The sequence below is a fragment of the Crinia signifera genome, chromosome 8 (genome assembly GCF_055691185.1).
Source record: "Crinia signifera chromosome 8, ASM5569118v1, whole genome shotgun sequence".
Taxonomy (NCBI): Eukaryota; Metazoa; Chordata; class Amphibia; order Anura; family Myobatrachidae; genus Crinia; species Crinia signifera.
In genome coordinates this window covers 128,313,947-128,332,361 of record NC_139224.1, presented here as the reverse complement: position 1 = coordinate 128,332,361, position 18,415 = coordinate 128,313,947, and the positions used below count along the sequence as shown (strand labels likewise).

General features: G+C 49.0%; 1 protein-coding gene across 1 annotated transcript in view; it reads left to right on the top strand.

Moving 5' to 3' along the window:
• The window catches only part of LOC146027287 (uncharacterized), a 163,015-nt gene that overhangs the window by 67,196 nt on the left and 77,404 nt on the right, over nucleotides 1-18,415 (top strand). The window contains exon 4 of the mRNA XM_083158221.1: nucleotides 7,665-7,709. Within this exon, the coding sequence (XP_083014347.1) occupies nucleotides 7,665-7,709 (45 nt within the window). The remainder of the gene's footprint in view (nucleotides 1-7,664; nucleotides 7,710-18,415) is intronic.

Below are 18,415 nucleotides of genomic sequence, written 5' to 3'. Positions count from 1 at the left end.
TACTATCGTAAAATGGCGTGTATGCAACTCGACTTTAACAATATATATATATATATATATATATATATATAGGAACAGGTTACCCCAACCGCGCTTCTATATATGTATGGCAGCAATTCTGGGGGGCCCTCTGTTAGGCAGGACCCAGGATAGAGATAGAAAAAAAGGGGGGTTCCCAGAATGCGCCCTTCCTAAAATGCGGGATAATAATTGTTTTATCCAACACCAAACGGAATTTACAATGCCGGTACAAAAGAGTAATTCTTTAACAATAAAAAGATTTAACGATGAAACGTTTTTTTATTAAAAGGTTGTCTTCTCAGTGAGGATGTTAGCCCAACATGTTAGGCTAACATCCTCACTGAGAAGACAACCTTTTAATAAAAAAAGTTTCAAACAATTATTATCCCGCATTTTAGGAAGGGCGCATTCTGGGAACCCCCCTTTTTTTCTATATATATATATATATATATATATATATATATATATATATCCAAGGGAAAGACCGGCACCCAGGACTTATACTGAGTCCAGATGGGTAGCTTGCCCTGGTGCCCCCCTGAGGGCTTTGCAGCCCGTGAAGACACAAATTGGAGAAAGAAGGGCACTCAGGGACTAGATGCTGGTGAACGTAGGACAAATTAATTGCCTGGTGGTCTACGTTTCGGGGTCTCCCCCGTCGTCAGGACAAAACAATATTATTGTTTTGTCCTGACGACGGGGGAGACCCCGAAACGTAGACCACCAGGCAATTAATTTGTCCTACGTTCACCAGCATCTAGTCCCTGAGTGCCCTTCTTTCTCCAATTTATATATATATATATCATATGGAGTCTCCAGTAATAAATGGGTTAATGGTACCAAAGAAGTTTTTCTTTATAGTAGCAGTATAGCAAGTGGTGGTAGCCTCTGTGTTAGTAGGGTTAATAAGCCGGTATATCAATATGTAGACAGTTCATTAGCATGTATATGGACACGCAAGAAAGTTGTATGGCATGAAAGTCAATCACCGGTCAATAGCAGATATGGTAACACACGTGGATCCTTGTATACTCACAGAGCGTAACAAGCCATATGGCAGATGGCTAATGCACTTTCCGCACCCCCGTCGGTGCCGGCAGAGATCTCCCTCACTCAGTTGTTGAGAGCGAAAAGCCGGAGGAGGAAAGCCGGTCAGATGTGCTCACCGCAAATGGAAGGAATTGTCTGTGCTGCTGTTTAGTTTTTGGCGAGATCTGATTTAGCTCGGCGTTCAGTGTGTTTGGTACACTCCGGCTGGAGGAAGGCTGGATACTCCACGAGAGCTGTAAATGACGTCAACGCGTTTCGTAACCACAATACACCGGGAACTTTTTCAAGACGGAAAAAGTTCCCAGTGTATTGTGGTTACAAAACGCGTTGACGTCATTTACAGATAGTGTAAGCCACTCTTCATTTTATCACTTTTGAAGCTTAGAGAATCTGGCTCTGTATGTCCAACCTATGCTTTTCTAAGCACTGGATGCACTTTTAGAGCTACGGTATCATATAGTACCTCCCAACTTCTAGAGTCTTTGAAGCAGGACATATGTGCGCACCGAAGGCTGCGGGAATAGACGCTGTTCGTCTATTTAAATCTGCTCAGCAGCTGACAGGGGGGACTTCCAACAGCCCCCCCCCCCTGGAAAACTGAGATGTTCCCATGGAAATCGGGACTGCTGTATGATGATGCTACCTCCCCTCCCCTGCATAATGGCACAAGCTCTGCGCTACTGTGAAGAATGGGAAGTGCAGCAGGGCAGGTAGCATCAGCTGCTCGGAGTGTGCTTGGTGTAGTCTCATGGAGGAAGACAGACACTGTCAATTGCAAGGTTTATATTACTGTCTGGTGTATGTAGTAGGACTCTAGAAGAGCCAGGTCATGAAGCTATGCATAGTAGTACGCCCTTCCCCTCCCCCCTTATAAGGCTTGCCGTGTGACCAGTAGCTTCTGCACACCTTTTAGTCAGTCAGTCATTTATGTGCATTATTTTTGTTACAGGACTAACAAAAAATACATAGATGTTGCTAAATTAGGGTGATAGAAGCCATGTGTGTAGAGTATAGCAGACAGCAGCGCCGGCTGTCAGTGTCAGACTGACAATCCGTCCAACCTGCGGACGCTGCGGTCTGCAGGTTGGACGTTCCTCATTCATGTAAATGGGAGCCGGGTCATCCGACCCGGCGTTCCCATTTACACCGCCCTCTACCCAGGTCCTAGCCGTGTTCTACCTAGGTCAGGACCTGGGTAGAAGTCCCGTGTAAAGGGACACGGCGTTAGGGAATTACACCGCCGAAGTTCCGGGTCTGACCCGCCGCTGACCCGGATTTTTCGCCGGTGTAAAAGGGGTATAAGCCATAACCAGTGGCAAACGAAGGACTTTCATGGGGGGGAGGGGTCCAAATGTGGGCGTGTGTGTGTCCCAGGAAGGGACATCGACAGGATGTATTAACAGCCTGCAGCTGTTGGAGCGGATAGCGGCAGAGGGCGGTGCAATCAGCGCTGTGGACCGTTCATACATTTACCTTGCATATCGGCCTGTGCACACCTGCTCCTTCTAACATGGGGGAGAAGCGGTATAAGTGCACATAAAGGCCCCCATACACTATGCGATTTGGTCCCGATTTCACCCGATTCAGATGGATCGGGCAGTGAAATCGGGCCAAATCGCAGGTATAGACACCCGGTCCGACCCGATGCGCGGTCCCGAGCGCATCGGGTCAGAGTCGGGAGGTCGGACCGGCTGCACATAAGATTTGTTAAATTTTATGCGCAGCCGGCCAGGGGACACAGAGGCGGCGGATGCTGGCGAGGGAGATAGGCAGGGGGGCGGGGGATGCCGGCGAAGGAGGCGGGCAGGGGGAGCCGGAGCTGGGAGCTGTCAGTGCTCCGTCCGGTGGAGGGACCAGGGGGGCGGGGGGCGCTTCTAGTAGCGCAGAGGGAGCGGATGCTGCGGGGTACACAGGCGGCAGTAACATAGAGCCGGGCAGGGGGAGCCGGGAGCTGTCAGCGCTGGAAAAAAAACAGCCCATACAATGAATGGGCAGCCTGTGATTGGCTGAGCGCTCTCTCAGCCAGTCAGCAATTGGCTGAGAGAGCGCTCAGCCAATCACAGGCTGCCCATTCATTGTATGGGCTGTTTTTTTTCAGTACTAACAGCTCCTGGCTCCCCCTGCCCGGCTCTATGTTACTGCCGCCTCTGTGTCACTGTCCCCAGCCCCCGCAGCGTCCGCTGCCTCTGCGCTACTAGCAGCGCCCCCCAGCTGCCTCGCAGCGTCCGCCGCCCGCCACCTCGATTTCCGCCGCCCCCCTGCTCTCTCCACCTTGCAGCTCCCCGGGAGTTGCAAATGATACATCGCATGTGATGTATCATTTGCAAAACTTGGCACATCAAGTACCTAATCGTGTGTCCCCCTCCCGGGGAGCTGCAGGGGGAAATCAGGTCCGACTTGTCCTTAGGACAAGTCGGACTAATGTATGGGGCTTTAACATGCGCTGATACCCCCTTCTTCCCCATAGCGTGCCATCATACAACTGCCCCATTATGAGATATTTTACTTTCATTTTTTCTCTGAAAGAAAAATCTCAAGTGAACATTGTTCTTTATACGCACTGAGAAATATTTACCATACATGGTGCGACAGGCGCTGTACGTTTTGTACTAGATCGCATGCGTTTTGAATGCAATGCAATGAGATGTAATGCAATCTAGTGAGCACATACTTTTTGTGCTGTGCAATGTGCGCGGGAGTGCAAATCGCACCTGTGAAATTGTACCATGTGTGGACATCTTAAGAAAAGATAGAACAATCTTACTTCAAGCATCATTGTTAAAATCAGATTAGCCCTACTGAATACACACAAGCAGCAACATAGATAATGGGAGTCATTACCATTTCTATAAGCCTAGTTCTCACCTGTGTTTGTCCCTTATCTCTGTGCTGAATAACTGAATTACAGAGAAAAATAACACCAAGCCCAAAATAAAACAAGCCCAAAACAAGCTACTAAAAAAAAATATAAGCCCAAAAACAAAAAACAAGCAACCATGGAAAAAAATAAGCAACTCACGAAAAAAACAAGCCCAAATCCGCTTGCATACCCTCCAACTGTACCGATTTAGCCAGTATAGTACCGTTTTTAATGGTCTGTACCGACTAAATCAGAGTGTACTGAATGTACCGTTTTTTTTAAATATTCAGGCAGCTCCTACTTTTGTTGCATATCGGGTGCAGAATGATTCTGTGGAATCTGCTCCAGCACGGAGGCACCATCTCCATTCCCTGGGGTGCATTGCGGCCGGTCCCGGCAGCGTGCGTCGCGTCATGACGCCACGCAGCCCGCGGACCCTAGATGCAGCCTCCCTGAGTACACTATGGGCAGCGCTGTATTTACCGGCAGTAACTAGAGGGGTGAGCTATGACGCTGCACAGGACGCGCTGTCACTGCCCTACAGTTCCTGTATCCTCTGAAGGGCTGGCTGGAGTGTTTTCTAGTTGCAGCCTCCCTGAGTACACTATGGGCAGTGCTCATAACACGGTGGGACGTGAGGGAGCGTTAATCTGATATATATATATATATATATATATATATATATATATATTATGCTCAGTACTCATTCAGAAAGGGGGGTGTGGGCACGCCCTTTTACTAATGAACACGCCTCCTTTACCATTGATCACGCCCCCATTCTGAATGTGTACCGATTTCAGACATTCATATGTTGGAAGTTATGCGCTTGTTATAAGCTGACTTGGCAACTATGCTGGAGACCTGTACTGTTTCATCGGCATTGCTGGATGGACTGGCATCGCCGATGGATGGGCTGCCAAGGTTGGGGGGGGGGTGGTTCTAGACTCTCGGAAACCCCCCTGCGTGCCTGCCTGGTAACCAGGCCCGGTTTTCTCATAGCCACAGAATTGCTGTCAATATGCTAAAATTATTTTAGTGGTTTTAAATGTAATTTTCACAGATTCTTCAACCAGGATCTACCATTAGGCAGCTGCCTCGGGGCTCCAGAATCTGAAAAGTGCTCCTTAAGGCCCCCGTACACTATGCGATTTGGGCACGATTTCACCCGATTCGGATGAATCGGGCCGTGAAATCGGCCCAAATCGCACTTGCAGACACCCCGTCCGATCCGATGCGCGGTCCCGTGCGCATCGGATCGGGGTCGGGAGGTTGGACGGGCTGCACATAAGATTTGCTAACTCTTATGTGCAGCCCAGCCCCGGAGCCGTGCGGGGGATGACAGCGGGCGGGGGATGTCGGTTACAGAGAGCCGAGCAGGGGGAGGCTGCATAGGGAGCCGGGCAGGAGGAGGGTGACAGCGGGAGCAGCGCGCTGGGCAGGGAGGATGACACTGACTACCTCATAAATACTTTACAAATATACATTCCCTGTCTCGCTCATATATATACATACATAGCAAAGGTTTCTTATACAAATTAATGTACAAGGAGGAGGCGGCACTCGATTGGGTTTGAAAAAGTGCTTTTAAGTATTCAATTTAATGCATATGACAACGTTTCAAGACATTTACAGTCTTTTCATCAGGTAATTTCATGATAGCAATAAAAGTGCAATGTGCAAAAGCAAAAACAGTATCTTACCTCCTCTTGAGACATTATATAGGTATGTGTGCAGCATACCTATATAATGTCTCAAGAGGAGGTAAGATACTGTTTTTGCTTTTGCACATTGCACTTTCATTGCTACCATGAAATGACCTGATGAAAAGACTGTAAATGTCTTGAAACGTTGTCATATGCATTAATTTGAATACTTAAAAGCACTTTTTCAAACCCAATCGAGTGCCGCCTCCTCCTTGTACATTCATTTGTATAAGAAACCTTTGCTATACTATCTCGTGGAAGGCACAGTGGTGATTACCTGCTTGTCCGGAGTGCCGAACAAAGCCTGCAATCTACATACATACATACATACATACATACATACATACATAATGTACATACATACATGCATCCATACATACACTGTCTCCATCATACATACATACATACATACATACATACATACATACTGTACACACATACGTGCATCCATTACATACATACATACATACATACACACACACACTGTCTCCCTCATACATACATACATTGTATCCCTCATACATACATACATACATACATACATACATACATACATAATCTCCCTCATACATACATACATACATACATACATACATTCATACTGTACACTGTCTCCCTCATACATAAATACAAACATACATACATACATCCATTCATACTGTACACTGTCTCCCTCATACATAAATACATACACTGTCTCATACATACATGCATACATACATACATACATACATACATACATACATACATACATACATACATACATACATACATACATATATTCAATGTCTTCCTGTACATTCATGACATGATCTCCCTATATAGTGCTGCAATGTCTGGGGAACACATGGGCAGAATTCCATGGATGGCAGACAGTACCTTCCCTCCATTAGGGTCCAGGGCAGTAGCCCCACTCCCTGATCCAATCCCCCCCAATAGGCTCCATGGCACTAACCCCACTCTCCAAGGAGGCTCCATGCCAGACAGTATTCCCCTGGGGCACTTTCCACTGGTGATATTGGGTCCTCGTTGCTGCTAGGGGTGCGCTGTACTTGCCGGCACTGCCGCGCTCCTGTCCCTTCTTTGCAGGTGGGCGGAGTGGTTGTAAGCAGCCAGCGCCGCGGATGGGACTGTGTGTATCTTCCGGCGCTGCTGCTGCCGACCTGCCGGTAGAGAGACAGGGACGGGAGGGAGCCGCAAAAGACAGTGCTTCTCTTAGCAACGAGTACTGCTAACACACAGCTCCACCGGTGGTGGATAAAAAAAACCTGAAAAACTTGGTGCAGGGGGTTCCTTGCTGTGCCCACGGCCATGCCCCCACTCCCCCATAAATGGCAGGGCGGCCGGGCCCCATAGCAAGTGCACCCCCTGCACCTTCTATTGTTACGCCACTGGGTGATAGTGATAGAGATGATCAGATTCTCTCTCCCATTTTCTCAAATGCAAAAGAGAAATGATAGTCAGAATCAGATTGGTTGCTATGGGCAACATCACCTCTTTAACTTTAGATGCATTAGTACATTTATCCCTAGGGGGTCCATTTATTAACATTATGTTTAGCATTAAAGGGCTTCTCCATACACTGAATTTAGCATTTGTTTAGCAACCAGGTCGCATTTCCCATACTTATAATTGTAAATGTAATATGACCAAATTTACTAAAAAAAATTAAAAAAAATCACAATGAGCCCATGATAGTAACTACAGCTTGTGAATTACAGGGCTCATGTGCCCAAAAAATAAAAAATTCATACCCCGGGATAGCTCCAGTGACGGCTGCTAGACATTGAGGCATCCTGATGCTCTGCCACTCGTGGAAGTACCTGTGAATACTGTGACTTTTTGGGTTTTGGCACCACGGTGGATGGAGAGTTCTCTCCTACTACCATGGAATATATAATAGTTATATAAAATATAAAATACTGTACATGCACTGTTGTTCCTTTGGATTTTTATTATTGAAACACCTTTACACTTTGTTTTGGATTTCAACTTCTTGCTGAATGTTTCTTATTTTGCAATTCTTCAAGGTTCAACCTCCTCCACAAGTAGCTAACCCGGCTGGCAACTCAGGGGTAAGATCACAATTTCCTTGTAGCAATGTTTATCTCACTGTGAGCACTATAATACCCCTTTCACACTGCACTTTTAAAACGGTATATTGCTGGTTTTTTTCCATTTTAAAACGTTTAAGGCTGCAATGTGAAAGCGCCAGAGTTGATTTACCGGTTAAAGTTAACCGGTATTTCAACACGGTAAAAAGCAGAGTCCTACACGTTTTAAAGCTGTTTTTTTTAGCAGTTTGAACAGCTCTATTTCAATGGCTTGAAACGTGTCCCTTGTGGGTTAAACGGGTTGAATGTTTGAATGGTATTAAATGATTTTTAAAATGGATTTCACCTGCAATGTGAAAGGTCTCAAGGCTCAGACCTGTTTTAAAGTCCCATTTAAGAATACCGCGTCATTACCCATTTCTGCAATGTGAAAGCAGTATAAGAGGCTTTATTTATTGACTTGTCTATTTGAGTTTCTATATTCTAAGGGTCATTATTCGCCACACAAGTGATTGCAGCAGTGGTTCCCCACCCTGGTCCTCAAGTACCCCCAACAGTGCATGATTTGCAGCTCTCCATACAGAATCACAAGTGCTATAATTAGCTCCACCTGTGGATCTTTTCAAATGTGCCTGAATAATGAGTGCACCTGCTGGGTGACCTGGAAAACGTGCACTGCTGGGGGTACTTGAGGACCAGGGTTGGGAACCACTGGATTGGAGCATTGGTGTCTAGGCATTTTTTCCACTAGTAACATACCCCTGCTGGTTTCAGTAACAAAAGGTTTGACTCTCTCAATTAATACAGAAATGACTGCAGCATTTTGATAATGTTGGCTGGGTCTTCCAATCAGAATTATCAAAACACACTAAATGGTGTACTTAATCAGGGCCGCCATCAGGCGGGTGCTGACGATACAACTGTCCCAGGCCCCGCCAATCTGAAAGAGAGAGGAGGGCCCGAGCTGTTCTGTTGCACACACCCCCTGCCGGTGGTCGCCTACCAGTCTCTTCAGTTTGATAGCGCAGGGCAGTAGGATGTCTGCTGCCGGAGCCTGCTGCACCCAACATGCCAGCCTACTGCCTGTCACACCGCCTGCAGAGAAGACACTGTCCTGAACAGCAGGAAACTGCCTGTCTGCGATGCTGGCTACAAGGGGAAAGCTAATTTTCAAACCACACAGGCGGTAGGTAGAGAGGGGCCCTGTGTATTTTGACAGTCCCGGGCCCCGCAATTTCTGATGGCAGCCCTGTACTCAATATAACTTTTTCAATGTATTTTTTTTTTATATTTTTTACAGCCTTATATCAGACATTGTGTATATGACTGCAGTGTGCTGCAACACTGTTGTTAAACTTAACCACTTGTATACCAGTCTGCTTGTGCATCTGCTTTATAATTCATTATAATACCCCCCCTGCTGGTGTATTTTTTACAGCCTTACATAACTAGTACATATTCTCTGCTGGTGCATCTACTGTACTACTGAGTCTGACATAAATAAATATTAATTAATTAACAGTGAACTGGTGCATCTACTAAATAAAATAATATCTCAGATGATTGTGTCCCCGGTACCAAATCCCATCTAGATTCCACTTCACTAGGCAGGCGGTACCCGTGATGTACAGGGACATCAGAAAAAGTGTCCTCAGTGCCCTGAAAAATGCAGCTGTACCCACTGTTCACTTAACTACGGACATGTGGACAAGTGGATCAGGGCAAACTAAGGACTATATGACTGTGACAGCCCACTGGGTAGATGCATCGCCTTCTGCAGCAGCAGCATCTCCTGCACACCGGCTCCTTACAAGGCAGGCTACGCTGTGTATCACCTGTTTCAGGAAGAGGTACAATGCCGACAACCTCTTTGAGAAACTGAGGGAAATCATCTCCCAGTGGCTTACCCCCCTTAGACTCTCCTGGGGATTTGTGGTGTCAGACAATGCCAGTAACATTGTGCGGGCATTAAACATGGGCAACTTCCAGCATGTGCCATGTTTTACCCACACAATAAATTTGGTGGTGCAGCATTTTATCAGAAGTGACAGGAGTGTGCAGGAGATGCTTGCGGTGGCCCACAAAATTTGCGGACACTTTCGGCATTCTGCCACTGCCGGCCGAAAGCTAGAGCGGCAGAAAATACTCCTATACCCTCCCTGCCATCAGCTTAAACAAGAGGTGGTGATGCACTGGAACTCCACCCTCTATATGCTGCAGAGGATGGAAGAGCAGCAAAAGGCTATTCAAGCCTACACTGCCACCGTGTAGACTATAGGCAGAGGAGCGGGGCTGCACCTGACTCAAGCGCAGTGGAGGCTGATTTCCGTGTTGTGCAAGGTTCTACAGCCGTTTGAACTAGCCAAACTGCCAGCATTACTCAGGTGATTCCCATTCTTCCCCATAGTGCGCCATCATACAACTCCCCCAATATGAGATATTTTACTTTCATTTTTTCTCTAAAGAAAAATCTCAAGTGAACATTGTTCTTTGTACGCACTGAGAAATATTTACCATACATGGGGCCTTATTCTAGTTCACTCTTTCTGACAAAATCCTTCTTAGATGGACAAAACCATATGCACTGCAGGTGGGGCAGATGTAACTTGTGCAGAGAGAATTAGATTTGGGTGGGGTTTTACTTCAAAGTGAGATCTATATTGCAGTGTAAAAATAAAGCAGTCAGTATTTACCCTGCACAGAAACAAAATAACTCACCCAAATCTAACTCTATCTGCACATTTTACAGCTGCCCCCCTGCAGTGCACATGGTTTTGTCCATCTAAGAAAGATTTTGTCAGGAAGAGTGGACTAGAATAAGGCCCATGGTGCGACAGGCGCTGTACGTTTTGTACTAGATCGCATGCGTTTTGAATGCGATGCAATGAGATGTAATGCAATCTAGTGAGCACATACTTTTTGTGCTGTGCAAAGTGCGCGGGAGTGCACATCGCACCTGTGAAATTGTACCATGTGTGGACATCTTAAGAAAAGATAGAACAATCTTACTTCAAGCATCATTGTTAAAATCAGATTAGCCCTACTGAATACACACAAGCAGCAACATAGATAATGGGAGTCATTACCATTTCTATAAGCCTAGTTCTCACCTGTGTTTGTCCCTTATCTCTGTGCTGAATTACAGAGAAAAACAACACCAAGCCCAAAATAAAACAAGCCCAAAACAAGCTACTTAAACAAATTATAAGCCCAAAAACAAGCAACAAGCAACCATCAAAAAAAATAAGCAACTCACGAAAAAATCAAGCCCAAATCCGCTTGTTATAAGCTGACTTGGCAACTATGCTGGAGAGTGGAGACCTGTACTGTTTCATCGGCATTGCTGCATGGGCTGGCATCGCCGATGGATGGGCTACCAAGGGGGGGTTCTAGACTCTCGGAAACCCCCCTGCGTGCCTGCCTAGTAAGCAGGCCCGGTTTTCTCTTAGCCACAGAATTGCAGTCAATATGCTAAAATTATTTTAGTGGTTTTAAATGTAACAATGGTACAAGGGAAGGGGAGTATTGCACAACTCTTATCGGTGAATGCAAAGAAAAGAAATGCTTTACAATGTTCAGCAACAATGCAAGAAAAATAAATGTTTTACAGTACTCAGCAATACAAGGGAGGAAATGTTTTACAATATTCATCAACAATGCAAATCACATTTAAAGCGGATCAGCAGTCTGGGTCCCAGTACAGTAGGGCCTTCCTACGGATCAGTAGCCCGGGGTTCTTGAGGCAGGCCTTCCTACGGATAAGTAGCCTGCATAACGATGGGCGGGGGTTACTTCTCGGTGGGGGTTCTCACCCAGAAGCACTGAAGTGAGGTGCAATGGGTTCTTTCTGAATGGGCTATACGGCCAAGCTGGGGAAAGGCAGGGGATCCCTTCTGATGCAGGCCAGTGGACTCTGGCCACTGATCCTCTGCTGGGGGTACAGTGGGGGGTGACACCCCCTTGGTAACAATTAGGCCAGACTCTAAGCACCTTACTGGGCCCTGCACTTGGCCGGCTCCTGCTATCTCCCCTTATCTCTATAGAGCACTTCACAGGTGCACTATTAAGGGCGCCAGGTCCCAAACTCACATTTTCTGTAGGGCAGATCTCCGGGTCTGGGGAGCTCCTCTCATGGGGGACTACCCCCGCTGGGGCCCAGGAATCATTATGTACAGCCGCTATGTGCCGGGTCTTCCTGACCAGCACCTCCACTCCAGTTGTCTGTGGGCTCCACCAGGCACCGGGGGTTTCCTCGGTCTCCGGCGCTACTGTAAGCTTCTCTCTCCCCTCAGCAGCAGCGGCGGTATCAGTGTCTGCTGCTTCCATGTGCTGCGGCTGCTCTCTCCTCCTCTGTGCAGCCGCGGCTGACGTCACCTGCGCCCGCAGGCTGCTGTGAGTGACTGCCGGTGCCGGTACTGCGATTAACCCCCTCACACTGCCGGGTCTCCGGTGTTCATCTTGGCGCACGCTGCCCCTCACACCATAAGCCGTGTTGCTTTCGCGCTCCCCGGGGACCTCCTCCGCTTCCGGCCTCTTCCTCACTCCTTCGCTCTGCGGCCCCCTCCAATCCTCGCCGGGCTCCTGCCATTCATCCTTCTGGGTAGGTCCCACCCCCTGTCCTTCAGCATCGGCACTAGTGTGGAGGGTAGTTAACCCCTTCTCTGTGGTGGGGTCAACTTCAAATGCCCTGCTTAGTGGGACCCGCTGTGGGGTGCCACACATACATACATAATCCATCCACTGACTCCCTCATAAATACTGTACAAACATACATTCACTGTCTCACTCATATATACATACATACATACTGTACATACATACATACATGCATCCATACATACATTCACTGTCTCCCTCATATATACATACCGTACACACATACATTCACTGTCTCGCTCATATATACATACATAAATGCTGTACATACATACATACATGCATCCATACAAACACTGTCTCCCTCATACATACATACATACATACATACATACATACATACATACATACTGTACACAGTGGCGTAACAATAGAGGGTGCAGGGGATGCAGTTGCTATGGGGCCCGGCGGCTGGGGGGGCCCGGGCCCAAGCTAACAATGCCCTGCACCCTTTTAACGTTTAAATAATACTGTGGGCAGGGGTTGGCTGACAGCGCAGCTGTCCCGTGTCCCAGGGACAGCGCAGCACTGTAGCGGTAGTCCAGGCTCCTGGGGCTCAACATCACTCTCCAGCCCCAGCGCGACAACATACAAAAGCACCTGTGCAGTTTCCAGGGCTGCGGGGAGGACTTGGGAGACCCAGCTTCCGGCTCATGACGCGAAGGCGCAGGCAGTGATGTAGCTAGGTGCCACGGTGCCCGGAGCACGGGCATGTTTCGCGCCCCCCCATTTTACACATAATGCTCACTGTAGTAGTAGTCCTGTTGATACACATGCATACAATAGTGCCATATACACATAATGCATATAATGCCCACTGTAGAAGCAACACTTATACACATAAAGCCCCCAATAGTAGCACCATTTATACACACAGTGCCCACTGCAGGTTCAGTGCTCACAGAATTCTGGAGACGAGTCTCTGGACACTTACTTTGCAGGAGTAGGGACAGCTGGAGGCTGAGTGACATGAAGGACCTCCCTCCTCTGTAATAGGCGTCATTATAGTGGCTGCCAGTGCTGCAGGAAGATGAAGAGAGAGGAGGAGCCCCAGCAGCACAGGAAGGAGGGTGAATAAGAGAGTGGTGCTGAAGATAAGCCGGTGCTGCCTGACAGACAGAGCGGCTGCGGTAGCCGGGAACAAGAGGTCAGGAGCAGAGGATGCAGAGCGCGTCTCCTGCACCGCATGGCACCTGCTGAGTTGAGCGCCGGGACCCACACAATAAATTACAAGTCGTCAGCTCCGCCTCCTTCTGTCCACTGCTATTTTGAATTTAAGTCTCCCGCTGGACTGCGGCACTAACCAATAGGCGCTCGCAGTCCAGCTGCCACCAATGCTTCTGATTGGCTGCTGGACTGCAAGCGCTTATTGGCGAGCGCCGCGGTCCAGCAGGTCAGGAGAGAGACTTGAATGAAAAATAGAGGCAGGCGGGCTGGTGGTGCCCAGCTCCGGCGCCCGACTGAAGCGCTGTGACCTCAGCGCTTCAGTCAGCAGCGTCATTCTCCGGCTTCTATCGCCACCGCAATGCTCTCGCCGGGTACAGCATGGAGCGGGCGAGCAGGGCAGGGCGGAGCCGGTGGCAGGGTGCGCTGCTCCGGCGCCAGGTGATGATCCTGCGCCTGGAGCTTGTGCTCCACCGGCTCCACCCTAGCTACGCCTCTGGGCGCAGGGCGGCGGAGTCTGAGATCAGTGGTGTGCTGTGGAGCCCTGACAGTTTGGAGACCAGTCAGGGTGAAGCCTCTGTGTAGAGGATACACACCGCCAGAGGTAGCGTAATCAGTCCTGGCGGTGCATACACAGCGGCTCCTTTACTGGGTATGGGGGATGGGGGGGCACTGCGGGACTTAGGCCCCTCTAAGTGTTGGGGGTAAAGTAGTAGTTACATAGCGCCATCTATAGTAGGGGGGGGGGGTCTGTTCTGCTGTGCTCTCTCTCCTGTGCTCTCTCTCCCTCTTTCTTCCCTGCTCTCAGCACAAACTTTCACACCTGTCTCTCTGCCCCTAGTCTAATGGTGTGTACACACGGTCAGATGTGCCTTAAGATCCTATACACGATCCGATCAGATAGGATCGTGGATAGGATCTTAAGGCACATCCGATTTGCATCCAATCTTGACTATATAGTGCAGATCTGCACTATATAGACAAGGCAGCCAAGACTTTCGGGCTTCCGATACGTGAACGCGCATCGGGATCGGATCGGGATCGCAAGAGTTAAAACCCTTGAGATCTGCATCCGATTCCGATCCGATGTTGACTATATCATCAACATCGGAAAGGAAATCGGACCGTGTGTACACAGCATAAAGGTGCCCACAGACGCTACAATTGTACTGTGCTATGCGTTTTTGTGGGATGCGGTCATCTATTAGAATGAACTTAGGTCTACAGTCATTAGGTCGACCCCACTAGGTCGACTGGCAGGAAGGTCGACCTGACTTAAGGTCGACATGGGCCAAGGTCGACATGACTTAAGGTCGAATTTGCATAAAGGTCGACATGAGGAAGGTCGACTGGTCATAAGGTCGACATGGGTTTGTCACTGTTTTTTGAGCCGACATGTGCCGACAGGCGGTATTTCATGCCCTACCATCCACTAGGGCGTGGTGGGAGAATAAAATAGTGTGCCGAGCGCAGCGAGGCACCGTGCCCGAAGCATTGCGAGCGAAGCGAGCGATGCGAGGGTCCGATTCTCATTGCCAACTGTGTCCATGTCGACTGTGTCGACATTCGGATCAAAAAACAGTGAAAAACCCATGTCGACCTTATGACCAGTCGACCTTCCTCATGTCGACCTTTATGCAAATTCGACCTTAAGTCATGTCGACCTTGGCCCACGTCGACCTTAAGTCAGGTCGACCTTACTGCCAGTCGACCTAGTGGGGTCGACCTAATGACTGTAGACCTAAATGCAGTCTGACGAATGATCCCATTCCGTTTTTGTCTGTACAATGGTTCTATACAATTTTTCTTCCAGCTTGCTATGAGATGTGCACTTGGATGCATGTGATGAACCCATGTTTGTAATGTTAAATTTCAGATGTAGTCTAAAAAGTACAAGCAGCACGTACTTTTTTAGACATGCAATATCGGGCTCCCGGGAACGCGCATCGCATCGCACAAGCCCATAAACACCATCCAATAATTGTACATAAGATGCAATTTGTGCTTAAAAAGTACAAAACGCATTCGATAATTGATGCGTCTGTGGGCACCTTAAGTCCTCTCTCCTCCCCATGCTTCCTCCCTCTCTCGTTCCTCCATCTCTTCTCTCTCTCTCTCTCTCTTGCAGTCTCCATCCCCTCTCTCAACTCATACCTGTGCTCTCTCTCTAGCCCTGTCTCTTCCCAACACCCTCTCTGACAGTCTTTCTCCCCAACTCTACCCAGCACTGTTTTTCTCCCGACACCCTCTCTCACTTTTTCTTCTGGCCCAAACCCCCCATGGGCATTGTAGTGACCAGTGGCGTAACTATAGAGGGTGCAGTTGCTATGGGGCCCGGCAGCTTGGGGGGCCCCATGGCAACCCACTGCACCCTCTATAGATGGTAGTCCAGCATTTTACTTATTAGATGGAGGACAGCGGTAGGAGTTGAAGTTGCTTTGTGTTCAGACTCCGGAAGCTAGCAGCGGAGCTGACAGTGCGCAACTGCCTGAGTGTACTACAAGTATAATCAATGCGCGCATGTTGGCTGTACACTGCTGCGCACTGGTGTCAGCGCCGCTGCTAGCTTCCGGACTCGGAATCTAACTGTGAAATGAAGCCCCCGAGTGTGAATATACATCACCTGCGATCTGAGACGATCTCTCCCTCCCATGACGCTGGAGACCTGAGCCGCACTGTCCCACCCCCCACCCCTGGGGTGTAGGAGATCTGAGCAGCTCTGCCGGATGCCGGAGATCAGAGATGCTCTGTTCCCCTGCCTCCACGGACTTCAAACATCTGAGCCGCTCTGACATCCCCCTAGACGGCGACGCTAGAGATCAGAGATGATCTGTCACCCACCTAGATGATAGGGATCATAAACGCTCTGTTCCCCGCCTCCACTGATGACACCCCCGCTCTGTTCCCCGCCTCCACTGATGACACCCCCGCTGGATGCCGGAGATCCAAGCTGTCCTCTCCCCCACCAAGTAGACCCGGCACCTCCTTCCTCCAGGAGCTGCATCATGAGGAGGAGTGGTGCTTGGCCGGCTTCCCTCTCCCGCCAGACGGACATCGTGCTTGGCAGAAGTTCATGCTAGATCCCCATTCTGGATTCCCTTGCCGCAGGTCTACATTTCACCCTGTGCCTGGGTACACAGGCGACACCCTCACTGACACCCTGCAGATCATTACCCCACATATTGGTAAGTGCCTGGTGAGCCCTGCACCAACCTACCCCCCCCCCCCCCCGTGTGTGACCCCCCCTACCCTCTTCTTGTGTGCGTGTGTGACTCCCACAAACCCCAATCATCTCTGGTATATGCCCCCATGTAACCCCTATCCCAATGTGTGTGACACCTTTACCCCCTTACCACCATAATCCCTGGTATGTGACCCCGCAACCCCTGTGTGTGACCCTCCTCACCCAGTGTCAGAGCCCCTGTACCCCCTATCCCTGTGTGTGACCCCCCTGTAGCACACTACTATTGTGCGTGTGTATATAAAACCCTGTCCCCCCTACATCCTTCCGCTGTGTATGTGTATTTTGATACCCTGTACTTGCCAAACATCCCCCTCCCATGTATGACATTGTGTACCCTCCTAACCCTGAGTGAATATTTTTGTGACACCTTTTATCCCCACACTACCCCTGTACAAGGGGGCCCTTCTTAAAATTTTGCAATGGGGCCCAGTGAGTTCTTGTTACGCCTCTGGTAGTGACAATGGGGGGGGGGGGGCGGGGGCGTCCAAGATTTTGCTATGGGGCCCACATCATTCTAGTTACGCCTCTGACTGTACATACATACGTGCATCCATACATACATACATACATACACACACTGTCTCCCTCATTCATACATACATACATACACAGTGCATGCATACACTGTCTCCCTCATACATACATACATACATACATACATACATACATACATACATACATACATACATACATACATACATATATGCATACATATAGGCATATGAATATACTTACAAAGAAATAAGGATTAAAAAGGGTTGAGATTACCTGAAGGGTAAAAAAGGGGAAGACTAGATGGGCCAAATGGTTCTTATCTGCCGTCAAATTTTATGTTTCTATGTTACATGTATCCATTCATACTGTACACTGTCTCCCTCATACATAAATACATACAATGTCTCCCTCATACATACAAACATACATACATTCCTACATGCATACATACATAGATACATACATATATTCAATGTTTCCCTGTACATGCATGACATGATCTCCCTATATAGTGCTGCAATGTCTGGGGAACACATGGGCAGAATTCCATGGATGGCAGACAGTACCTTCCCTCCATTAGGGTCCAGGGCAGTGGCCCCACTCCCTTATCCCATCCCTCCCAATAGGCTTCATGGCTCTAACCCCACTCCCCAAGGAAGCTCCATGCCAGACATTATTCCCCTGGCGCACTTCCACTGGTGATATCGGGTCCTCGCTGCTGCTAGGGGTGCACTGTAGATGCTGGCACTGCTTTTGATAGGACCCCACGCTCCTGTCCCTTCTTTGCAGGTGGGCGGGGCGGTTGTAAATAGTCAGCTCCGCGGTTGTGACTGTGTGTATCTTCCGGCGCTGCTGCTGCCGACCCGCAGGGCCGGTGCAAGCCACCCACCCGCCCCAGGCAAAACCCCCTACGCCGCCCACTGCCCGCCGGGGGGGGGTGGGTGGGTGGGTGGGTGCAGACGATAATGCAGCATGGGGGGGGGGATGGTGTGTGCGCTGGCGATACTGCCACGCTGAAATCCCCCCAGCGGGGAGCAGGGAGCGGGCGGCAGCGTTAATTAACAGACGGGATGGGGGTTGGGGAGGGGGAGGAGGACTACAGTCTTACCTGCTCCCTGCTTTCTGGTACCTCTCTATGGTACCTCGGCGGCTCAGTACCGCCCTCTAG